The sequence below is a fragment of the Mus pahari genome, chromosome X (genome assembly GCF_900095145.1).
Source record: "Mus pahari chromosome X, PAHARI_EIJ_v1.1, whole genome shotgun sequence".
NCBI classification, from domain to species: Eukaryota; Metazoa; Chordata; class Mammalia; order Rodentia; family Muridae; genus Mus; species Mus pahari.
The window spans coordinates 118,446,073-118,473,041 of record NC_034613.1 but is presented as its reverse complement, the minus strand read 5'-3'; the positions used below and the strand labels follow the sequence as shown (position 1 = coordinate 118,473,041).

Below are 26,969 nucleotides of genomic sequence, written 5' to 3'. Positions count from 1 at the left end.
AAAATGGCTAATGCTACCAGATTTAAGTCTGTTGGTATTTCAAATGTTACAATATTAAAAGTATCAGTTCCCTACTCTAAAATGGAATCAGCGTTCTCAGTAACAGAATGCTATAGTACTGATCAATAAATGTATATAGTACAGTATCAATGCTTAGGCAATGAAATATGCTCCAAGAATCCCACTATTAGTTGAGAGGAAACATGTTAAGAATAACCTTCCAGAGGAGTAACTTTTAAAAAAATCTAAAGAGTGGAGACTTCAAAATACGGCACCAAGACGATTTTAGCTTTTCTCAATAGAAAAGTTAGAATAAATTTAAAATAATCAAGTACTAAACACACACACACACACACACACACACACACACACACACTGCTGACTAGGTTTCTCAGTTTCCTGCAGAGAAAACAAATTGTGAGAACAAACTGTACTGGATTTTGGTGATACATCAATTTTGAAGCATTAGAATAGGGAACTTTCAGGATAGCATTTGAAATGTAAATAAAGAAAATAATAAATAAATACATAAATAAATAGTACCTTTATCCTTAATAGTTCAAGATAGTTTTCCTTTATCATGTTAATTTGGGGGAATATTATTTTTACAGATATGAAAGAAGATGAAACTTACTTGCAGGTTAGGATGCGCACTAAATCATTTGGCTTATAAAGCTCAATGCACACAGCACAGCTATCTCCATCAGGACCAATTTCCTATGGATAAAGAGTGGATGTGACTCAAACAAGAAAAAGTTTCAATGGTGATTTAAACTTGACACTTTGAGGAGGCAAAATAATAAAGTCGACAAAATAGAGAAAGAACAAAGTAAATCATGTAGTACTAACTTCAACTTAACTATAGAAAGTCACTTATAAGTTTTATTATGTTCTCTAACAATGGTATAATTTATTTAGTAAAAGTCAGTCATTTAGTTTTCATATCTACATGTTCTGAAGAACATATGCAGTGATCATATTCCCACCACAATAAGGTACAGAATAGTACCTTATACCAATAGTACATTATACCAAGAAACCAAATCATATCCCCGTAGGAACTAAGGCTTCCTCTCATTCTCAACCTCTGCCCATAACTGATATATTTTCAATTTCTATAGCTTAGGCTTTTAAGAATAACGCCATATAAATAGAATCATGTACTATATCTAGCTTTTGAGGTTCAGTTCCTTCACAAGGTCTTTGATATTCACGTATGTTATTGTATGTAGCAGTGGGACTTTCTTACCCTTTTATTACTACATTTTATTCCATGATAGGAATATTCTACAGTTTATCTATGGATTTTGATTCTTTCCGGTTTGAACAATTTCTAATAACTACGTTTAAGAATTTAATGGGAATATAGGGGTTTCCTTCCTTTATGGTGGACATCTAGTATAACAAGTATATTTTTAACTTCATAAAGAATTACTCTTTTTTGCAGGGCGGGCATGATCATTTAGTATTATCACCAGAAGATACATAAGAATTCCAGACAGAGGCTGTACATATTCACCAGGTCTTGACTTTCCCAGTTATTTTCACTTTAAGCCAGGCTAATGAATGTGTACTGGTCTCAGGTGTGGTTGTAACTTTGTATTTCTCTAATGATCAGTGACATTGAGTATCCTTTTGTATACTTCTCAGCCATATGTTCCTTTGATGAAATGTCTATTTAGCATACTTACTATATTGCTTAATTTTAAAGAAATATTGTTATTGCTGTGAGCCACCAAGTGGGAGCTGGGAATTAAACCCAGGACTTCTGTAAAAACAGTAAGTGCCCTTAAACTCTGAACCATCTCCTCAGCCCATGTTTATTCAAAGTAATAAGCACATATAATATTAGGTTTCATTATGTTATTTTTAGTCTCTGTTATTTTATGTGTTTGAGTGCCTGGGTATGCCATATGCATACAGTGCCCAAAGGGGCCAGAAGAGGGCAACAGATCCTCTGGGACTGGAATTACAGATGGTTGTGAGTCACCATGTGGTTGCTGGGAATTGAACTCAGGACCTCTGGAAGAGCAGCCAGTGCTCTTAACCACTGAGTCATCTCTCTGCCTCCTCACTGTGGAATTTTAAATTTGTTTTGTTATTGATATGTCCTCCCATATGCTCTACCATCTCCCTGACCTCGCTTGTACCGCTATACTCCCCCATAACCTTTCTGCTTTCATACCACATTTTTGCATCTATATTTTTATTTAGCGATTTCTGTTGTTATGGGGTCAAAAGTTCTTTATATTCTAACTATAGTCGTTGAACAAATATGTGATATATTTTCTCCAAGACTGTATCTTGTGTTTTCTTTCTTTAAAAACTGTCTTTCAAATAACAGAAGATACATTTTTTTGTTGTTTTCTTTTGCTTGTTTGTTTAGTTGATACGGGGTCTCACTACATACACATAGCCCTGGCTGTCCAGGAATTTGCTATGTAGAGCAGTTTGGCCTCACATTTAGAGACACCTATGCCTCCCAAGTTCTGGGGTTAAAGGATGTGCTCCACTATGTCCACCAAGAATTGAAATTATTTTTATTTTTATTTTTATTTTACTTTATATGTATGTAAGTTTTAACTTCTTGTATGTCTGTGCATGTCTGGTGCCTGCAGAAGCCAGGAGAGAGCATCAGATCTCCTGGAACTGGAATTAAAATGGTTGTGAGCTACCCATACATATTAGGAATTGAACGTGGGGTCCTCTGAAAGAGTAACTGGTGCCTTTGATCCATCTTACCAGCCCCTTTAAACTTTGACAGTCAAATTCCACATTTTCTCTGTGGATTTGTTTTTGGGGTCATACATAAAACCTACTAGTATAAAATATTAGTGTATCCCATAAAATGAATTATTTTTCTCCAAAGACTTTATCAGCTGTGTATTTAGGCCTATAATCTTTTTTATTTAATTTTTAAACTGTATGGAGAATGGGAGTATTTTTATAATTGATACTGTGCTGTCTAGTTTTCTATCAACTTGACATAAGCATCATTTTGGAAGAAGGCATCTCAATTGAGAAAATGCTCCCACCAGATTGGCCAGTAGTGCACTTTCCTGATTGATGGTTTATATAGGGAGGGCATAGCTCACTGTGGATGGTGTCATCCTGGGCCGGTAGTCCTCGGTGTTATAAGAAAGCATGCTAAGCAAATAGTAAGCTCTTCCATGTGTTTCTGTCTCCAGGTTTCTGTCTTGACTTCCCTCAATGATGGACTGTGATATAGAACTATAAAATGAAATGGACCCTTTCCTCCACAAAATGCTTCTGGTCATAGTGTTTTAATCAGTGCATTGTATTCTAGTTTCACTATTCATAAAAAAGAAACAGGCCAGGCATCTGTTGGTCCATTTCTGGATTCTACTCTGTTCATTCATTTATTGGTCTCACACTTCTACATTCCCACAGATACAGCCTTAAAATAATTCTAAAAATTGGAAGGTGTGAATTACTATTTGAAGTTGTTCCTCTTTTAAACTCCCCCCCCCAACCCTAAATTTAGACAAGGTCTTTCTATGTAGCCCAGGCTGAACTTGAACTTACAGTCCTTCTACATCAGCTTGCTAGGTACTAGAATTGAAGGCATGTACCAGCACTGTCCCACAGAGTCTAGAAATGAAGTCATGTGAGACTTACTAGTGCTTGTGAGCACATTCCAAGAAAACAAGAGTCTTGTGACCTTAGTTTCTTCAAAACATAGAATTGTTCTTGGAATGTGGCTATAGCAGATAGGGCTGAGTTTGTTTTCGAGTCTTCAGTATTCTTTGCTGTTCTTCTTTAATTAAATGTTCATATGCTTCTATGGAAAAATGTGTTTGCCATGTGTGGCTTGTCCTTGAAATTGTCTACCACTTAAAAGCATGAGAACTTTACTCATGGAGTCATTCTTAACCCACAGAATATAGACTTTTCTGGTTCTCTGAAGAAACTTGGCTCTTACATGAGACTTTAGTCAATCCTATTTACCAGTCTCCATTTTCCCAGCCACCAACTCTAGGGACGTGATACAGGGCATCCAACATCTACAGCTTTTATTCAAAATTATTTTGATTATGCTGATACTTGAGCTTCTCCAATATTTTCTTGTGAAAATTTTGGTGGAACTGTATCCAAGCCATACGTTAGTTTAAGATGAACTGACACCTTAACAATGAACTTTTTGATCTAAACACAATACATACCTCCATTTCTTTAGATTTTTCTTTTCCTTTTTCTAAAAATTTGTATTAATCATTTTATTTGTTTATATTTCAAATGTTATCCCCGTTCCCAGTTTCCCCTCTGAAAACCCCCAACTTATCCCCCTGCTTCTATGATGGTGCTCCCCCACCCACCCACCCCATTCCCACCTCACCACCCTAGCATTCCCCCACACTGGAGCATCAAGTCTTCACAGGACCAAGGGCCTCCCCTCTCACTAATGACTGACAAGGCCATTCTCTGCTACATATGTAGCTTGAGCCATGGGTCCCTCCATGTGTTCTCTTTGCTTGGTTGAGGGGTTTTTTTTTTTTTTTGACTTTTTTTTCTCCATACTTAAAATTGAACTCAAAGCCTCAAGGATGCAAAGCAAGAGCTCTAGCACTTAGCTGTAATGCCCAGCTCCTATCATTTCTTTCATTGGTGTTGTGCAAATTTTAACATGTAAATCTTGTATATATTTTGAATATTTATAGCCAAGCACCTAATGCATCTCATGGTGTTAGAAATGGTAAATCTTTATTTCACTAAGTCATGCCGATTTTTTTTTTTTTGCTGATATCTTTTCTCATCAATGTGCAAAATAAACTTTCAAACAAAATTGCCCTAAAGCACTATATTAGTTTTCTATCATTGCCAACACAAACTACGGTCCCTTACAAACTAGTAATAGAATGCCTTATTACCTTTTGTGGATGTCAAGAAGTAACCAAGGTGTTAGCAGTTCTTCCCTTGAGCTTCAGGGAACATGCCTGTAATTACTTTTCCTAGCTTTGAAAGAATCCTGGCATTCCCTGTTTTATGGGTTTTTCTTTGAACCACTCTGCCTTTCTTTATTTCACAGCAACTCTGCTATGTATGGTGGTCAAACCTCCTCCTTCCCCTAGCTTATATGGATTCTGATTATATTTAGGACTTGCTAAATAGTCCTGGATGATCTCATTCTCAAACTTTCCATTGCTGCAATTTCATTCTGCCAGATAATAATATTCACAGGTGCCAGTGATTAGTATGTAAGGTACAGTTGGGGGCCATTGTACAGTCTAATTGCAGTTTTGAATAGAATTTTAATACTCAATGAGGTATATAAATGGCAATGAAAAGACATTTGGACAATTGGCATTTAGTTTGAACAATGGTTTGATAGTATTGCTTTAAAAGTAAGAAAAGTACCTTGTCTCCTTGTTTCAAGGTGCGCAGCTGAAGCCTTCCAATAGCTTTTTTAGCATCAGCCTTTAACTGCCTCTGTAATAAAAAATAGATTATTAGAAGACATATTTTTAAAAGAAGTATGATTTAAATTAATGATTCAAATATCCATCATTAAAAGTTACTGTCTAAATCAAACTTTAGAGATTATAATCTGTGGCTGGGGAGATGGCTCAGTTGGTGATGTGCTTATTATGCAAGCTTTAAGGATCTGAGTTTGATGCCCAGCACTCAGTAAAAGCAAGGTGTCATAATGTGTGACTCTAATCCCAGAAATGAAGAGGCAGAGACAGGACGATTCCTGCACCTCAGTAGCCAGTCAGTATAGTTGACTCAGTGAGTTCCAGGTTCAGTGAAAGACTGTATCAGAGAGTAAGTTAGAGAACTACTGAGGAAGACACATGTCTTTGACCATTGGCTTCTATATGCATGTACGGTTGCATGCAGACATAACATGTGTGTGTGTGTGTGTGTGTGTGTGTACACAAAGGTTTTTAATTGGAAAGTTTTTATACCAATATATTTTGATCATATTCTTTCCTTTCCTTCAACTCCTCTCATATCCTCTCCACCTCCCTACCCCAACTTCATGTTCTCTCTCCCTTCCTTCTCCTCCCCCATCAAAGAAAACAAAAACACAAAAGGTCACAACAATGAAATAATGTTAGTAAAGAAAAAAATCAAAACAAAAAGTACACAAAACCAAACCAGAAAACATGGAGTCTGGTTTGTTTTAGCTATGTAATCCTGGATATAAGGCCTGCCCTTATGAGTGGTTGATATACCCAGTGATACTCTATTGGAAGAAACTGAATTTCTCTTTCTCAGTAGGTATCAACAAGAAATAGCTTCTTAACACACTAACACACACACACACACACACACACACACACACACACACACACAAATAAACTAACCATAATACATATCCCCTTTATCTGATATCAAGAACGAACTTCCAAATTAGTGAGACATTTTCTTTTTTTAAAAAAATGTATTTACTTTATTCCAATGACTGCCCCCTCTAACATTCCTCCAACACATATCCCACAGTCCCCCTTCCCCTTCTCCTCTGAGAGGGTGAATGGCCCCTACCCTGGTACATCAAGTCTTTGATGGGGAAGGCACTACTATCACTGAGGAATGGATTCTATAAACAGGTAATGGCTTTAGGGATAGTTGTTCAGGACCCACATGAAGTCTGAGCTACACATCAGCTACATATGTACAGGAAACATTTTCTTATAGTCCACTAAGTCAATTTTATGCTGCCTATATATTCATAGCTTTCTGGGGCCATTCACTAGGTCAGTGGTTTTCAACCTTCCTAATGCTACGACCCTCTAATAACAGTTCCTCATGTTGTGCTGACCCCCCCAACTGTAACATTATTTCATTGCTACTTTGTAGCTGTAATTTTGCTACATTTATGAATGCTAATATAAATAAATATCTGATATGCAACCCCTTGGGGTTGCTAACCACAGGTTGAGAACCACTGCACTGGAATACGGGGTATCTACCAGGGATAAACCCTTAAAGAAAACTGACATTTCATTACAAATATCCATCAACTATTAATGGTTCCACTAGAGGTAGAGTTTTCCAGCCCCTCTTCCTTCTTTTCCATGCAGGCATGCTGATTCTTTTGCAGGTAATCAATTGCTGTGAACTTCAGAGCCATGGTCTGATCATGTGCAGAAGATACTATTTTGCCCCAGGCCTCTGCAAAACCTAGCCCTTACAATTTTTTTTTTTTTGCTCCCTCTTCTAAGATATTCCCTGTGCCTTGGGGTTAGGCCCTGTGATATAGATGTCCCATTTATGTCTGAGTATAGCAGAGACACTTTGTCCTCTGTACTTTGACCAGTTGTGAGTTTCATTGGTAACTCCTGTCCACGGCAAAAAGACACTCTTTTGATGAGGACCGAAAATAGCACTGATCAATGGGTATAGACTTATGAATTTAGAAGACAGTTTGATACTATGTCAATTTAGCAAAATACTAGTAATAGCTCCAGCCCCTGGGTTCTTGGTCAGATTTATAGTACCAGACATTACTTTCTCATGTAGAATAGACCTTAAATCCCCAAATTACTGAAACTTACTGTGTTTCCCTACTTTTAAAAACAGCATCCCTGGGACCATAATGGCAAAAAAACAGTATGCCTCTCTTCCAAATGGATTCAGACGCTATGAATTTTTGAAGCAATTTTGCTATTTTCGAGCTCAAAGAACCTTAAAGTACACCTTCTCCAATTTCTTTTCTGAAATGGGTCTTGTTTGAACAAAAGTGCACAGGATTTGAATTCAAATGAACATAGATTAAAAATCTGATTTTGTCATTGACTAAAGAATAACAGTAACAAGTCACTGAACTATTACACTTACTTTTCGATAAATTGAGGAAAATAACCCCTATATATTTAATATTAGAAAAACCTGCTGCTTATAACCAATTTTGTCTAGGGAAAAGGATGGATTCCAAATTGTTTCACTGAGCATGTATCTAAGATGAGTCTGGATAGTCAACGTCAAAGCAAAGCTCTTATAGGGAGTGGAACAAAGACTGAAATATTCTGCATAATTGAGTCACAAGTCATATTACGAAGCAAATGGCCCTACAAGTTAAGAAAAGATTGCAAAGAATGGAATCACTGGGAGACTGTCTTGCTTTTATGCAGCTGCAATTGGCTACAGGAAAAAAAACACCCACAAGATATTTAGTCTTAATTTGGTGTAATGCAGCAAATAAATCTTTTCTGTTTTTCAGAAATAAATATCTGTATTCTATTTAAGCATGTCTCAGGTGAATATACTGCATGTGTAAACTGAAGCTGAGGTAGCTTACACATCAAAGTCGATGTGGTGTGAACTCAAGGGCATTGCAGCAAGACAGATGATACATGATCATATTCTGAGTTACAATCTTAGTTTTAGTTGCAAAATGAATAAACATAGCAGAACTTCATCAAACAATGGGTATTGAGAACCAGCGTTCATTATGAGAAAGAAAGAGCTTTCCTGCCCCAACCCCAACCTCTATGCAGGGTTTGTTCCTCAGGAAGGTTTCCAGCTCACACATATTCCATGGAAATTATATATAATGCAAATAAAATACCTAACATAGTGCCTGACATATCATAGATACTCAATAAAACATTTAGTAAAAGGAAATATAAACTAGGGCTTGTAAATCAGTACCACTGGAAAGAGGTAACATACCTGTGGCTGTTCCGGACATATTTGAAAGAAAGTAATCCATAGTAGGGGTATGTAAAGAATGTCCCCGATGCCTAAAGGTGTGCCCCATATATCATTTTCGAAAGATATTTGACTGAAAGCTAACATAATTACTAACCAAACTCCTTTTCTTCTACCACAGGAAGAGCAAAGATCTGGCTTGGATTGCCCCTTGACCAGTAAATATAGATTAGTAGAAATAACTAATGCTGCTGCAAATGAAAGCACATGTAAAGGCTAGGATAAGAAGAGAGCTTGATCTTTATATTCCTGGAGCTGCTTTCAGATCGGTCTCCAGTGTCTTGAGCCTATAGGCTGTTAAGCTGTGTTCATTTCACTTGCTGAACAACTAAGATCCGCATGCCTGGATGTGGCTCAGATTTCTAAGCCTCAGTACTTTCTTATCGCATAGATCAGGAGCTACTACGACACTGAGGAAAATGTGCAATATAAAGGGAAACAGAACCAATGACAGGAAAGCATATAGTATACCCAGAAATATATCTTTGCTATCTGCCTTTAAAACATTTCTTATCAAGGTTTAAGCATCAAGTTCTATAGCCAAGTGGAGAAATGTGCTCATTAGGAAGTGCTATTTCTCTAGTGTGTTTATTTGATTAAGTATATATGCACACCGAGATGAGGGAGGGGGATCTGGCTGCAACATCTGTCACTCTACTTGTCACCAAGGTTGACTCAGCTAATTTGGCTGGCTAGGTCGGTGTCTCCTTTCCACCTTACCACTCCATGTGTACCTCACCCAAAGCATCATGCTTCCTTGAAGAGGACAAGCTTCCCCTAACAGAACCTCCAAGCAAGCTCTCAAGCTTGCATTTTCTGATTTTTCATTTCTAAATGTTCAATTCAATATATTATCAATCCCTGAGTCTCCAATGACAATGTTTATGTGTTTACTAGTAATGAATGGCACATAATTTTCCTTCATTGCAGATATGAATGTAATACAAATTAATCTGAGGTTTGGGCTCAAAGGCAAATATGCCATATATGCCATATATGAATCTATTCCTAAGGGGGGGAAAAAGAGCTATTATTAGTATCAAGATAAAAATAGGTGATGGGGTAAAATTTCTCTCTCTCTCTCTCTCTCTCTCACACACACACACACACACACACACACACACACACACACACACGATCTAATTGCAAGAAACTTGCCCCAGAGAAGAGGGATGCTAGAGGGGTGAGGTGCTATTAAGCTATTAAAAGGGTGAGGTGGGAGTGGGTGTGTGGGTGGGTGGGGAAGTACCCTCTTAGATGCGAAGGGGGGAGGGAGAAGGAATGGGGGGCTCATGGAAGGGGACAACATTTGAAATGTAAATACATAATTAATAAAAATGAAACTTGTTTATAGAAGATCTCAAAAGACCTACAACATTTAAAGATAGCATGTGGGTTCAAATGGCAATTTGTAATTTATTTCATAAAAATGAGAACTTTGTGTAGTTTTCAGGCCTCACTAGAGAAGTTGCTTTGTGTACTGGACAGTGGTTAGCAAAAAAAAAAAATGTCAGCAGAGTACTCAGCAACAAATGGGACATCTGTGTGATACCTATCAAAGCTCAGGGACCTCTCTCAAAAGATACCATAGGAAGATTACAAAAGCCTGAGGTCAGGGATGGCCAGCACAAAATGTCTTCTGAGCATGAGATAACCACTGACATATGAATGCATAGCAGCTGTGGCTGCTTGCGCAAGATCAAACTAGTCAACATTCCTGCATGGAGGAAGGCCTGAAAGAAAGCCCCCCAAGCCTAGTTAGCTATTGATAAGTTGATGGGTGCTGGGGAGGGAAAGTCAGTTTTTTACTAAGGGTGTGGCTCCTCATAGATGACCCATGCTCTAGTGCAGTGCCTCTCAACTTTCCTAATGCTGTGTCCTTTAATAGAGTCCCTCATGTTATGGTGACCCATAAGCATAAAATTATTTTCTTTGGTACTTCAAAATCACGGTTTTGCTACTGGTATGAATCTTAATGTAAGTATCTTTTTCCCAATAGTCGTAAGTGATCTCAACCCACAGGTTGAGAATCATTCTAGTGGCTAGTCCTACACCCATGGTATATACATAATATGTAATATATATATATATATATATATATATATATATATATATATGCAACACAAATTAGAGTCAGTGGGTGAGAGTGAGAGAAAGAAAAAGAAAGAGAGAGAGAGTGAAAGGGAGAAAGAGAGAGAGAGTAGGGATGTTGGGATGTTGGGATGCAATCAAGGAGAGGCTTGTAGGGTGAATATCTTTAAAATAGGTTTTATGAAATTCCCAAAGGATTAATAAAGATAGGTTTAGAGAGAACTCTAGGTCCTATAAGTGTGTTATTTCTTTATTTTTCTCCCTCTAAACTGCTAGTACTTAGGACTGGGTCTTAGTTGTTGTTAAAAACTCCCACAGTGGCTACTCACTGCTCTGAGAATATTTAATTTAAAATATAAATACTTTCATGGTTTCCCAAATAAGGCATTTCTCAGTTTTAGTGATCAAAAGCCTCTTTTCCAGTACATCTGCAGAAAGTAATTTGTAAAGAGCATTTACCAGGCCCCGACTACATATCAGGCTCATGCTCAAGCTTTTTACCTGTGTCATCACGTATAATCATTAACTAACATGTGAAGTAGGTATTTTAATATCCAGGTTTTATAGTCAAGTCAAGTGGGTTCTGAAGCTTGACTAAAGTCCAGGCAGGTGGCTAGGTACAAGGCCGATTCAGTTCCGGCCTAGCTTGTATCTGACTTTAAAGCCCGTGATCTCTCCACAGCCACACACTGCCTCCACTGTGTGCTAGTGAAGAAACCTTTAAAAGGCTTTGCATTCCTTAGGAAGAAGATAAAAAAAAAAACCTTGGAAGGGAACCCTCAAAGTCAGCTATTATTCAGTCTTAAAATTGTTTCTAAATTGGCTATACATTTTGATTTGAGAAAAATTTTAAATAGATGTATTATATTAACAACCTCTCCTCTCCTCCTCAATGTTAAATTATATCTGGTTTAGGAATATTTGACAATCGAGTTGAGAATTGAAGGAAAACACACTGTGTGTGTGTGTGTGTCTGTGTGTCTCTGTCTCTCTTTGTCTGTCTCTGTCTCTGTCTCTCTCTCTCATGTGTGTGTGTGTGTGTGTGTGTGTGTGTGCATGCGCGCACGCGCACCAATTTTCTTAACAGAAGCTTAATGCCACTCCTCAAGGCAATCAAAAGCTTTGACAGTGCCATGTCAGTAATGGAAGCTATTAGCTACATAGCTTTAGGTTATTGTTGCTGGTTTTGATTCTAAGACTTTCCAAGGCGGCTGGGAGGAGCGAGCTGGAAATAAAATCAGAACAATTCTCATTATTTATTATAATTTTCAATTTTAAAATTGTGGTGAACATAAGCTGTTCTACTTAATTCATCTGTATAGTCATAGCACATTACGTAAAACATATGTCAGCCTGCCAACTTACCTGCCTGGGATTTGGCCACTGGGCATTTAACATTCAGTGTAACTGAACTATACACAAACAACTTATAGAGTTAGACTAATTACTTAATGGGGCCAGAGTACACAAAAAAAAAGGGGGGGGGATAATGCAAAGAAACTAGATTTTTTTTGCATATGAGTCATTGCCTTTTAAAAAATAAACACTTCATTAAAAGCTAAAAATATAGGACATTGTCCAATAATGAAGAAAAAATCATAATCTTGGCTCAGAGTTTGTAAAAATGATGTCTAAATGTGTTTGAAAATAGATAGTAAAGGAACTTTTTCCCTAGGGTACCTATCTGTGAACAAATGCAGTGTGGGCTAGGTGGCAGTTTCAGTGTGTGAAATAAAAGGCACTGAAAATGAAGGTTCAAAGAAAAGCTATGCACAACACCTGAATAAAACAGTTCCTACAATATGAAAGAGTTGTCTTTAATTAGAAAAAAATTAAGTAGCAACTTTTTAAAAATGTTCCTTATCAGAAAGGAGATGCCAGAGACTAAAGCCAATCTCAAATATCTAAAAGGCCTGGAGACAGGAATAAAGAAGAATATAGATCATTCCCAGAAAGATGGCCACCATTAGCAGTATAAGGAACTATACTGTAAAGAATTGTGAAGAAAGGAAAATAGGTCAGTGGAGAGGTTATAACTGAGATCATGGTCTTTTCAAACAAATATAATCAGCACCTTTAGAAATCGTGGTGTGATTGTAAATTTGCACTTCTAAATCAACTCTAGTCCCTAGCTCACGTTTCCCTTTCTCACAGCCCTGGAAGCTGCTGTCTTGCTCTCTGCTTCTATGAGATTAACTTTTTTACAAAGCTAAGAAAATGCTGGAATTCTGCTATTCAAAATCTTTTACTTGAAATTTGCTAGGAGAGCAGTTCTTAAAATGGATGCTCCTAAACACACACAGGATTAACTCTATGTGGTGAAGGAGAGACTCAATAAATTGGCTCTGTCAATCATTTCACAATGCACAGCATATCAAACCACCACAGTGAACATTTTGGATACAAGTTTATTTGGGTAAAGACTTAGTGATATCATCTGGGTATGGTTATACCCGGCTGTAGCCCCCAACCAGTGTGCAAAACTGAAATGGAAGGATTGCTTGTATCAAAAGTTCATCACCACCTCACGTTAATTGTTATGGTTTGAGACTTAAAAATTTGTCAAAGCTCATTTTCTAAAGGTGTCGTTGTCAGCCTGGGGCACTACTACAAACTGATCAAACCTCTCAGAAGTGGGTCTAAAACATATTGATGGTGTATCCTTGAAGGGGATGTTGAGATCCCATCCTTTCCTGTCTTCTTTTGTGTTCATAACCACAACAGGGCTAGTAATTACACTACATAGCTACGTAGTGTACTATGATGCTTTCGCCAGCCTAAAGTGACTGGGCTAAATGATTGTGGACTGAAATCTCAACGCCATGAACCATCATAAACTTTACCTACTTGAATTTTTCTCAAGTACTTTTGTTACACTGGCAAAACTGAACCAAACCAAACAAAACCATACCAGCAGCAGTAAAACCTGGTCTCCAAAAAAGCCAGTAAAATTAGAGTACATGAATATATTAAATTCTGTGACTCATTATTTGAGTTTCCTTTCAATCTATGTGAAAGTCAGAAGACTATAAATATAGATCTCATTTAGACAAGTATTTGTTTAACTTCCTCCATGTAAGAGCCAACATTCTTATGGCTTTGTAAAAGATCCTGAATATTCTCAAATATAGGCAAGTACATACATGTAAACACACTGACCACATACATTAAGCATACGTATACAGATAGACAGATAGATGATAGACTAAGACAAATACTGGTACAAATATAAGCAGCTAATGGCTTTTTCAGTTAATTTAGTTAATAGACCATAATTGGGAATATTCCAGATAATACTAACAATAGCTTATACTCAAAGACAACTGTTTTGAGGCAGGGTCTCACACTGTAGCCCAGGCTTGTCTTTAATCCACTATGTAGCCAGGCTGGCCTCAGACATTCAGTAACCCTCTTGCCTCATCCTCCCAAATGTTGAGATTATAAACATAAGCCAACATACCAGGTCCAAGGATTAGTTTTAAGATATTAATACAGTTTAGCCTTTCTTCATCTGAGAGCACTCTGTATTATTATTTCTAACAGGAAGCTATAGGGAGATGTGTGGAATGTCTCTATCTAGGGAACTAATTTGAGTATTAGATTCCCATACTCAAATGGTGGGAGTGAGAAGAGCTGGTAGCTAGGATCGTCTTGCTTGCAGCTGGTCATACTGTTTGAAAGGCAGGGCCCAGACAATGAAACCAGCTGTATATCAGCTAGCTCAATTGTTGTGCAAAGCCATCTTGAAAAACTGGTATAACACGGTTCATTGCTCCAGTCATATCTAACAATACATCAACCACTGATATAAAGGACACTTTGAGGACAACATTCCCAGAGTTGGCTAATGTCCAATCATGGTTAACTTGGAAACATTCAAGGTATAAGCAACTAGTTCCACTCTGTTACCTCTTGTATTACAGTCTATTGACATTGTCTTTGGTCAAAACTTTTTACAACAAAACCATCGTGTGGTACCTTTAAAAAAAAGTATTTATATATATAAATACTTTGTTGGTAAGTATTTACCATAGTAAAGTCTAAGTATTTATATATGCTGCTACATTCATATTTTATATGTTATAATATGAACATATAATTACATATAAATAGCATTTGGTTGATATTTACAGACTCAATTATATTTATAGTATTGTATTTATATTAGCATAGTATATCATTTGTATATATTAAATATATACAACATACACATCCAAACAAACATGCACACATAGACACACAATACAGTCTGTAAGGACAATAAATACACCTAATAGGTATAGAAGCCAGCAAGTAGAAATAGGTTTAAAGAAACAATTCAACCATCTATAAGACACTCACTCATACCTTTTACTGTTGTACCAATTTCATTATCCATTTACCTCTTGATCTATGGCTACTTGAACTTCATAATACGCTTGTCCAGAGTGACTTAATATAGTAATGAATTTGGTAATTCTAATTCTTTTCAGGAAAGTCACTATCCATTGGCACTACACCTTGAGTTTTACTTATATCTCTCACTATATTTGATTACTATATGATCTGTTTATACATAGGAGCTGACTCTTATTATACCATATTACAGTATGATTATTTTATTGTGTGTATATATGCCATAGGTTAATATCATGTATTTTCCTAAATTTCTCTCCACCTTATTTTTGTTTATTTTTAAGTAATCACATTCCTCCATCCAACATCTTCCATGTACCCACCCCACTACCCCTTAAATTCATGGCCACTGTCTTTGTTATTGTTAAATATATATGCCTAAGTACATAAATACACTGCTCAGGGAAGTTAGTGTTACTTATATGCATATGATTTGGGGGCTGACCATTTGTTATTTGATAAACAATTAGGGGGCTCATTCCTGAGAATGACAATTTTTCCTGCTCTCATTATTCCTTGGTTGCCTATAGCTCTTTGTCTAGGGGTTGGAGTCTGAGATTTTTCCCTTCAATGTTATCAAGTCTATTGTTGTTCATCTTATTTTCTAAGATAAAGTCTCCCCCTGGCCAACAGTTCACACATTTGGCTAGACTGGCCAGTAAAGCCTGATCCCCCTCTCTCCTCTGCAGAGCTGGGATTACAGTCAAGCCTTGGCATACTTGGCTTTTCTATGAGTGCTGGGTACCTGATTCAGGTCTTTTTTTGGGGAGGGGGATTCGAGACAGGGTTTCTCTGTGTATCCCTGGCTGTCCTGGAACTCACTCTGTAGATCAGGCTGGCCTCCAACTCAGAAATCCACCTGCCTCTGCCTCCCAAATGCTGGGATTAAAGGCTGGTCTTAAAGTCTGTGAAGCAAGTACTTTTCTCAATGGAGACATATCCCCCACCTTTTAAAATGTGTGTGTGTGTGTGTGTGTGTATGTATGTGTGTGTATCAGAGCCCATAAGCATATGTTATAGAAGTGTTCTAGTAATACACATTTCAGAACTCAAAGTATGGTCACAATATACTTTGGTTTAGTTACCAAATAAACCAGGAGGTATCACAGAACTCCACATTTCTAGGACTGGCCTTTCCCACGTATGAAATACTATAAGGGAGAAATGTCAGTAGTAGTAATGATTATGTCATGTTTAGGTTCCATGTTATTTGGGACAAAGTGCATCACATATCTTAATTCACATTAATATGTAGTTAAAGGTTCCCATTAACTGTTGAACAGCATGGTTAACTCCTTCCATTATTGAGTACATGGATATCATTAGTATTGTTTCTATCCTCATACCTAGTCTCATTTTTATTACTACATATGACTTCTAAAATTTAATGGGTTTTATTGTGACATTTCCATTCATATGATTTTTCTTCTCAAAAGTAGTTATTTCTAAACTATTGCTTATTAATTAAATTTGTTCTTTGACAATTTCATTCATGTATACAACATACGCTGATTACTCTCTCCCTGTGCCTCCCTTATCTTCTTCAAAATCCATCAATCCATTTTTCTGACTTTCTTGCAAATGATTCCTTCTTATGTATTTTAATTACTATATCTTACTCTTCTTAAAATCACTGCTCCTTAAGAGTAAATGTACAAGCATGATACCAATAGATATGCTAATGTTGAAAGCAGGAAGCTCTTGAGGCCTCAACCCTACACAAAAAACTAAGGAATGCTGAGCCCAGGAGAAAGAGTCCCAGGGAAGAACACACCAACTGGTCAGCCCTGGAAACTTTCATAAAAGTAACATTTTACAGACTGAGCAAATTGTATTTGTATATTTAGGAAAACACACACACATTCACAAACACACACACACACATAGTAACAACAATTAAAGAGGCCAAAAATTTGAAGAACAAGGGGAACTACATGGGAATGTTTGGAAGGGGAAAATGATGTCATTAACTATAATCTTAAAAATTATTTTTTTCAAGAGTAAATGTAAATCCAGCTTTTCTTGCTATACATATTCCACCTCCTATTTTATGGAGTACCATCTTTTCTTTCATTTAAAAGTATTTAATCCAATGTAAGGTGTGACTGAGTACTGCCTTAGATAATGTCAGAATACATACACTATACATCTCTCCAAATGATGGGTACGGTATTCTACAGTCTTATAGTGATCATAACCACAAGTAGTCTAGTATTTGATGCAATTGTGTCATTAGGTTTCTTGTAACATTCTTTTCTAGTAAGGTTGTTTCAAGTAGGAACAGCAATCCACTTTGCCTTATTTGGTATGTTATTTTCATTCAGAAACCATTGGTATTTTTCATGATGTCTACAAGTTGTTTTTTTTTTCCACCAGCAAAAACAGGATGGTGTGTGCTTATTCCTGGGGGCTCATCTGAGTCATTACCAAAACTTAGCTGCTATCATCAACTTATGTAATATTTGCTACTATACCTCATAATCTTCAGAAGAAAGATATCTCTGGAAACAATATCTTCCCTAATATTCTTTTGGTTTGCTTTTTAGTGACAGGGTCTCACTATATAACCCTGGCTGGCCTAGAACTCACAAAGATTCACCTGCTTTTGTTGGGATTAAAGGCATACATCACCATTCCCAGCCTTCCCTAATATTCTAATTCCCTAATATTCTAATGATGGGGAAAGTTTCCATAGTACAGCTTCATCAACATTTCTGTCAATAGAAAACTAAAAAATGTGGCTAAATGTCCAGTTAAAGTTGTAAACCTGAGCCGGGCAGTGGTGGCACATGCCTTTAATCCCAGCACTTGAGAGGCAGAGGCAGGTGGATTTCTGAGTTCAAGGCCAGCCTGGTCTACAGAGTGAGTTCCAGGACAGTCAGAGCTACACAGAGAAACCGTGTCTCAAAAAACAACAACAACAAGAACAAAAAAACCAAAAAAAAAAAAAAACCGAAAACCAAAACAAAACAAAGCAAAAAACAAAAAAAAAAAAGAAAAGAAAGAAAAGAAAAAAGTTGTAAAGCTGTACATGAAGATTTTTACAAAAAAATGTGAACTTATGAAAATCAAATCTATAAGTAACATTACAGCACTCAAATCTTTATAAGCAAAATGACTACTGCCCATATATTTGATTTTTTTTTTTATCCTCAACGGAGGAAGATAAAATCCAGTAAACAGTTAAAGCGGATCCCGCAAAAGCCTTCTGTAATAGATGAGAAGCTTTAATGCTATTCTTGAAATTCTACTGAGGTAAACTTTCATAAAATGTATTATAATCTATGAAAATTGCATAATTGAAAGATGATATTAGGCCTAAATGTGCAATGTAGCTTGTGCAATACCAGGCAAAGTTCTTCATAAACCTTATTACTCCTGCCTCCAGAACTATGAATAATATATTTCTGTTGTTTAAAATACAGGAATAAACCTTATTACTTCGTAAAGGAGTTTATAGATTTATTATAGCACTTAGAATACAGAAACACGGATCTTACTGTGGACATACACAAACCACTTTCATCATTGTGACTAACCTTTGCATAGTCAGCCAGTCATATGGGAGACCATTTTTTTCCAACCTCAGAGAGAAAAACCCACTTGATATACAAATGTCAAATATTAACACAGTGAATTTACTGAGCAGTCTGGTACTGGAATGCTAAACATCCTTCTGACCTTAGCTGGTAACAGGCTGAACCTGTCACCACTGTGATAAGCTTCTCTGAAGAGGACAGAAGTCAATTACGTTGAAACATTCTGATGTTCAGCATTTATTAATATATGATGGTACCTAATCCTTATATAGGTTTTATAATATGATTTAAACTTTTCATCTATTGTGAAATTCTGTTAACTTTCTTACTCTACAGCAATCTTGTTGCTTCTGGTCCTAAATATACTGGAGGTTTCTTTGCTTTGTGGAAAATTAGTACACAGCAATGCCCGGCCTTTGAGGAACTTTTCAGATCATAAAAAGATATTCTGTTGCTTCTATTACCTGAAAGTGGTAACTACCAATGTCATTGAGAAGTGGCACAGCATTGTGTTGTTACATTGACAAACCTTAAAGGGAACAGTAACTAATGATGGTGGCATGGGAAAGAAGGGAAGAATACAAGTAGGTAAATAATTATGCTCTGGAGGGGTACAGCATTTGTTCATGAAGGCTATGTGGGAAGTAAGAGAGAAAGACAGAGACAGAGGGAGGGAGGGGGAAGGAGGAAGGGAGGGAGGGAGGGAAGAGCAGCTCAAGAGCTTCTGGCCTAGGGACAACAGAAATTCTGTAGAAAATGGGTGTAATACTGATATGTGCCTGTGTTGATTGGAAAGAACTAGAGGAAAGGGAGACATTGCTAAAAGGAGGAAAATTGCTGGAATAACAGCTTTGAGTATACAAAAGCCAGAAAGAGTGTATATACCAGAGAAACTTGGCTGTGGCAGAAAATATCTTATCTGGCAAAACAGAAGACAGAGAGGAGGAGCAGGATCTAAGTGCAGATACAAACAGAAGTACAGATGCAGATCATAAATTTAAAGTCAGTATAGCTACAAATATTTTTCTGGTACTTCTGCAAGTCAAGGTGTAGACACAGAGTGCGAGGTAAGGTTTAACCAGGGTTGATTTTGCCAGCAAGTATGTGCATAGGTTCTACATGTATGGATTTAGCAAACGTTGGATTGAAAATATTCAGAAGAAGAACCTGCATCTCTCCTGAATATGTGTAGACTTTTTCCGACAGTCATTCCCTACAGAACATAGCATAAGTCTTATTTGCGTAATATAAACAATATAAACAATTAGTTATAAGCAATCTAGACAGGATCTCAAGTGTTTGTACATGCATACATTATATGCAAATACTGTAATGTTTTACATAAGAGACTTTATGGAATTTGAGTATACAACAGGAGGTCCTGAAACCAATCCCCTATGAATGCCAAATGGATAATTCTACAACAAAGAAAGTGACAATCTGAGATAACAGTTGAATGGCCACAGAATCTAAGCTAATCAGTTAGAGAATCGAGAATATAGGAAGGGGTGAAGATGGTTTAAATATGATAAGATCAGGGATAGAGAATTATAGGTCCTCCTCTGTTTTTTAAGTCCTTGGGTGTTTTGTGCTACCCTTTCCATACTTTGTACTTTTTAAAGCATTAGTGTTAAAATATGGTAAAGTTATGAATACACTGTATGTTTGTAGTTTAACACTGTTATCATGAACAATTGAAAATCTCAAACCTTCCTTGAGCTGGCAAGATTGTTTAGTGGGTAAATCTACTTGCAGTCAAGCCTAACATGAGTTCAATTCTTGGAACCCACAAGGTGGAAGGAGAGTATAGACTTGAATACAAATTCGTTCATTCATCCATTCATTCATTAATTCTCTCTCACACACACCCACACACACATTTACCTTCAGGCAGTGACAACAGTTATCTTGGTTTTATGAATATTTCTTCATCTGTACTGTCTAATTTCTTTGAGTGTGAAATGCTTTTATAATTTAGGAAAACAGTTCATTTAAAGCAACATATGTATTTACAGTCATTTATAAATAAATGTTGGCTGTGCACCCTTAGAGGTGTTAAAAGACTTAATCAAGCAGGATTAACTTTGACAAATGACAGAATATAAAACTTGAGATGATGGAAGCTGATATACTTTCTGAATGACTGAATTTCAAAAGCATATTTATAGATCTTTGTCTAGTAAGTATAATAATCTCCATGAAACCAAACTGTAACTGCAACAGTAGAAATATTTGAAACTAAGGGAAAGAGAGCATGACAAACCTGCTTCCTGCTTTGAGCTCTTGCATTCCGTAATCTTCGAGCAGAATAAAAGATAAAATAGCCCACGGTTGCTGCCGTAATTATGAAAAAGGACACAGAAACGAAGAAAATTGAATAATGATTCACCCAAGGGCCATGTTTTTTCCCTACTTCGATGACCATTGTTACTTGTATGCCTCTTTGAATAGACTGTAGAATTTTTGTTCCTTTCAGATTGCCAATCATGATTGCAACAATGTTTCCTGCACCTGTAAAAGGAAATGAATTCAGTTTTAGTTTGAGATCGTTAATATAAAAAGCCAATTTAATGGATGATTTAAAACATTGAAAATGAGACCTGCTGACACAAAAGGATGTGTTATCATTCAGCTAACATTATTAAGCACCTATTACATATTCAAAAGACATAAGGCTTCTAACCATGTGAAGATTGAGTCATTGATCTCAGGAGCTCATAGGTTAAAGCAGTGCTTCTCAGGCTTCCTAGTGTTTTGTTCCTTTAATACAGTTCCTCATGTTGTAGTGACCCCAACCATAAAAATTATTTTGTTGCTACTTTATAACTGTAATTTTGCTAATGTTATGAGTTGTACTGTAAATATCTGATAGACAGCATATCAGGTAGATGCATGATCCCTCTGTGTTGAGAACAGCTGCTTTAAAGGAAGGCATGGCATACAACATTAACCATAATTCAACAGCATTACCTTTGGAGTCTAGGTTGCTTGTCTTACTCTGCATCCCAGGCAAGCAACCTGAAACTTAGGTCCTTCTGCCTGATCCTCCTGAGTAGCTAAGAGGACAGGCCTGAGAAATCGCTCCAATATGCAAACTGTGTGAAGGCCTTCTTAATGACAAATAGTTCACTACTGACAGGCAATAGAACTTACCTCCTCAGGATTATTAAAATACTTAGATGTATTTTTTTTAATTTATAAGGAGGCAGATTGTCATATTTACTCAATATTAATGTATATAAAGCTTTATGTATCAAGATAGGGATTTTTGACAAATAATCTCATAATGTGTTTTACAGCCCATCGCACGTTCAAATTGTGGTATTTTTCTACATCTTCAAAGATAATATCAAATTTGCACAAGCTGCTTGGGAAGGAGAAGCAGACTTGTGAAAGGTGAAGACAATGAGACAAGAGAAGGCAATGGATAGGCTAATACAATCAAAACTCATTCTATCCATGTATGAAATATAAGGCAACTCTTTCTTTTGTCTGTCCTTCCTTTTCTTTCTTTCTTTCTTTCTTTCTTTCTTTCTTTCTTTCTTTCTTTCTTTCTTTCTTTCTTTCTTTCTTTCTTTCTTTCTTTTCCATGAAACAAAATAAAGAAGAAAAGAGTAACAGAATAAAAGGATAATCTTCATCCATCTAATATTTGTTACAAGAAAGGAAAAGAGAAAGCAAGCAGGCAGGCAGGCAGGCAGGCAGGCAGACAGACAGACATTTTGTTTCAAGAGCTCTAAGGTTTTATATATAGGCCTGTTCAGGGTAGCAAAGAAAATAACACAAAGTAGTGATGGAAGTATTTGTTTCTATTTAGTGCCAGTTAAGGACAAACCTGAACTTACACTACTACTGTTACTAAATGTCTCATATCTGTAATAACCTTCTTTCTACTCCCAAACATGTTTGGTTAGAAAAGCAAGACAAACCTTATCTTTCTCAATGTTCTGAGAATGTCATTGTTTAAGTCATTCAAATGCTTATCAAGGTTTATAATCCTCCTGGTTTTTATGACCCAAGATGAATGATCCTAAGCAAAAGAAGGGTTCTTTGAATGTTAATGTATTGCCAAGGAGAGAAACCCCCTATTGATACTAGGTTAAGGTATTACTCAAGGTTAATGATTAAACACCAGCCTGGAATAAACAACCACCCACAAATAAGACCTTTAGACTAGAATTTAAACACAGAGGATAATACTAAGATAGTGTTGCCATTTTCAATGACTAAGAGTAAAAATCTTAAATGATGGTATATACTATGGATTTTTTAAACCCAAATAAATAATCCTTGAAATTTACAGCTCTGAGTAGCAAAAGACAAAAGATTGGGTCACATAGAAACACCTTCAAGTCCCCAGGCTTGGATCCTTTCCTAATATATGCAAAAGCTATCACCAAAGATCCTTTTACCAGTTGATGCATATGAGTGTTTGTGTGAATGTCTTTATGAGCACCATGTGCGATGTGCATGCACTACAGTGAGAGGTGGCTGTCAGAGCCCGTGAAACTGCAATTACAAATACTTACTAATTACTATGTGTCTGGAACCAAACCTGGGTCCTCTGGAAAAGAATTGGGTGCTCTTAACCTCTAAATCATCTCTCCAGCTCAACACTATAGATAGTTAAAGCTCCCCCCCACCCCTATCTTTACAAGTGACAGTTAAACTCAAGAGGGCTCCTACTGACTGGTGCATGACAGACAACTCAGTCTGATAGAAGTTAATGGCTCACTATCCTATTTCCATGGAACAAAAATACAGAAGATACAGGAAGTGAAGAGAGTATAAAAAGCAGACAGCATTTCCTCTATCTAAAACAAACATGACTACATTTCATCTAAAACATATGACCGAAATTTCCCTTATGGGTAAAAGAATTTGTAAGTTAGGAGGAAAAGGGTCTTTGGTTGTTTTTAAATTTCTAGCCATGAAACTAAAACCTAGCATTCTGTCTTTTTTCCTATAAGGAAAACATCTGTAAAATTTTCATTAGTCACATAGTGTGATACAGTAATGGATATGATATTTGACAGTACAGCGACTTTTAAAAGTTATCTTTAGAAAATATTGCCATTTGAAAGAATTCTTTTTACATCATGGATGTGACCTTCTAATAAGTGACTAGTAGAATTCTAGGGTTTTTCCCTCCTTTAGAAGATACAGATGAAGCAGCAGACATGGCTACTCAGACTACCCACTGTATTCAGACTTAAAAATAAAAAGTCAAGAATGTACGGTGTGTATATATCAAGAACATGTTTGTGTTTCAGTACCCACAATCTACATTCATACATACCTTCTGAAGTCTAACAATGAAATACACTGAATTACACTTCCAGTCATATAAAAGACACATGTCTCATTTCAACATGGCTATAAGCTGAAGGACCACTTAGAAGATGACTTTGTATGACACCAGTGCATTCCCCCATTTATATAAATTTTAAATAAGTAGAGATTTTAGAGAAAGGGATTTCCTTTTTTGAGGTGTGTGTGTGTGTGTGTGTGTGTGTGTGTGTGTGTGTGTGTGTGTGTGTGTGTGTGTGTTGTGTTAGGGGCATGTCCTCATGTATGGGGAAGCCAGGGTTCAATATCAAGTTGTTTTCCTCTGTTTCTTTCCATCTTATTTTTTTGAAACACATTTTCCCACTGAACCTTGAGTTTGCCCACTGATCTGGATGGGCTGGTCAATAAACCCCAAGGATGCTCCCGTCTCCGCTTCTCAAATGCTAGGACTGCAAATTAAGTACTTTGCTACTTCTCCCCAGCCCCATAAACATTTTCTTGGTTGTTGTTTGGTTTTTTTATTTTGGTCTATCCTAGACATTACTGTAGATCTCTTCTTCCTCAATGCCTTACAGCTTTCTAAAAGTGCTACTTATCCACTGTTCCAAATCACAGATAATGGCATCACAATACTTCCAGTCACATGCTTTAAGTATCAACAGAGTTCTCTTTTAAAAAATAATTTACTATACTTTTTTAATCATGGCCTCCCCTTCTTCCCTCCCTTCCAGTCCTCCTCACACTTCCCCTCACTCCTCCCTTGTTTCCCTTCAGAAAAGAGCAGGTTTTAAAATAAGACCAGGAACAAACCCTCATGTCAAAGCTGGCTGGACAAGGCAACCCAGTAGGAGGAAAAGGGTCCCATGAGCAGGCAAGAGTCAGAGACACCTGCTCCATTGCTAGGAGTTTAACCATAACTCTATGCTAAAACCACAGCACATATGCAGATGGCCTGGCGCAGGCTCCATGGTTGTCACTGGGGCAATGGTGGCTCAGAGCATTGTGGGAGTGGCCAACCAATGACTGGTTTGACTTGAGGTCCACACCAGAAGAGTCAGCCCATGCCTAACACTATGTAGATGGCTGGAACCTGAAAGCTCGATGGTTCAGAGACCTAGGGTAGAACCAAACACAACTGACAAACAAGTCAATGAAATGATTCCTAATAATATTCTATTATACTCATAGGATCAGTGCCTAGCCCAATCACCATCAGAGAGGCTTCTTCCAGCAACTGATGGAAACAGATGCACAGTCCCACAGCAAAACATGAGGTGAAGACAAGGAAACTCCATTTTAACCCTTTAGTACTCACCCATCAGTCATATAAATCTTTCTCTCTTGGTGTCTCCCATTATCAAAATATTTTTTCATATTCATGCTGCTTTTATAATTCCTTGGCATACTTCTATAACCTAACTTGTTTCTGGTTTTCCTATATCCAGTATCCTCAATGTTCAGTGAGTATCTTTAACTATATTCCCTTAAAATTTCATCAGAATTATTTTCATTTATTTTATTTTTGTTTTTTGATTTTTTGTATTTTATTTATTTATTTATTTGTTCCCTTTTTTTGGCATATGTGGTTGTATCCTGCTTAGAATTCTTTACTTACTCTATATTACTCACTGAAGCCTGACTCCTTGGTTTAGGGTATACAACCTCATTTGATATGGTCTCAATGGAGTTGTCCAGTTGGGTATATCTCCTTTACATTCCACTTCATGCATACTCAGATTCAGCCTCATGCAGCCATTCATTGCCACTCACTTTTCCATAACTCTATTTTTTTGTACTCTCATCCTCAAGTCCCCAGCATACATCCTGATTACTGCCCCCTTTCCCATTTGCCTCTGTATCCCTGATGATCCAGTTCATAGTCTTCCAGAGTGAAAGCAAATGTTCCAGTGGTTTTATGCTTAATCATTGTTTAGTGTGCATGTATGTGTTTGTGTGTCCATGTGTGTAAACACATTTGCATGAGTGAGAGTCTGTTTGTTCCTTCTACAAAGTAGTTCCTGGGGATAGAACTCACATCATCAGACTTAGTAGCAATGCCTTTACTACCCACTAAGCTATCTCCCTAGCACCCATCACTTGAATTTTAATTTCCATCTAGCTCTTCATTTTGTCTGACAACTTAAATCAGCATACCATCTCCCTCTCTAAACTAAGAATCTTTTTTTTTTTTTGGAGTGAAAAAAAAGTCTTTAATTCACTATAGCAATGGTTTTCTTTTGGTGATATTTAGGAAGTTACATGTTTCATGCAAGTAAGATTTACTGGAAAAATTGCTTTACACAAATAGTAAAATTTAACCATATTTATGTGAGTAGCTTTTTAATTTTGTGTATTATATGTACATGCATTAACATGTGAATACAAGTACACACACATGGTATGACATACTTGTGGACATCAGGACAACCTAGGCTTAACCAGTATTTACTTGCCACCTTAACTGAGACAGGGTCTCTTGGCGATTTTCTCCACTGTATATTACATGCTAGCTAGCCTTAGAGCTTCTTGAAATTTTCTTGTCTCTTTCTCTATTTTCCTCTAGGAGAATTGGGCTTACAGATGCATACACTACTCTGTATGGCTTTACCTGGATTCTGGAGATTTGAACTCAGGTCTTTATGTTTACATGCTAAATGCTTTCTGCATTGAGCCATCTTTTCAACGTTTTAGTATCAGACATAATACACTCAAACATAATCAAATATGTTTAGCTAAGTCCTTCTCTTTTAAGTATCTTACCCTCTCAAAAGAGAAGGGGGGTTAGAGGTAGGGACTATGTGAGGAATGAACCGGGAGGGACAGCAATTGGGATACAAAATGAATAAATTAATTAATTAATGGAAAAGCAATAATATGTTATAACAAAAATGTATCTAGTGCATGCAACCAACTTTTTTCCATGAGTGAATATAACATAAATTTCAGCACAATGTTAGAATATTTTAAAACAATATGTGA

The 26,969-nt window shown here is 36.8% G+C and overlaps 1 protein-coding gene across 2 annotated transcripts in view; it reads right to left on the bottom strand.

Moving 5' to 3' along the window:
* The window catches only part of Rnf128 (ring finger protein 128), a 108,672-nt gene that overhangs the window by 10,386 nt on the left and 71,317 nt on the right, over window positions 1-26,969 (bottom strand). For both annotated transcript variants that reach the window (XM_021188274.2, XM_021188273.1), the window contains exons 2-4: window positions 20,965-21,212; window positions 5,377-5,448; window positions 635-717 (exon numbers count right to left, since the gene is read on the bottom strand). In XM_021188274.2, coding sequence (XP_021043933.1) covers window positions 635-717; window positions 5,377-5,448; window positions 20,965-21,212 — 403 coding nt within the window. The remainder of the gene's footprint in view (window positions 1-634; window positions 718-5,376; window positions 5,449-20,964; window positions 21,213-26,969) is intronic.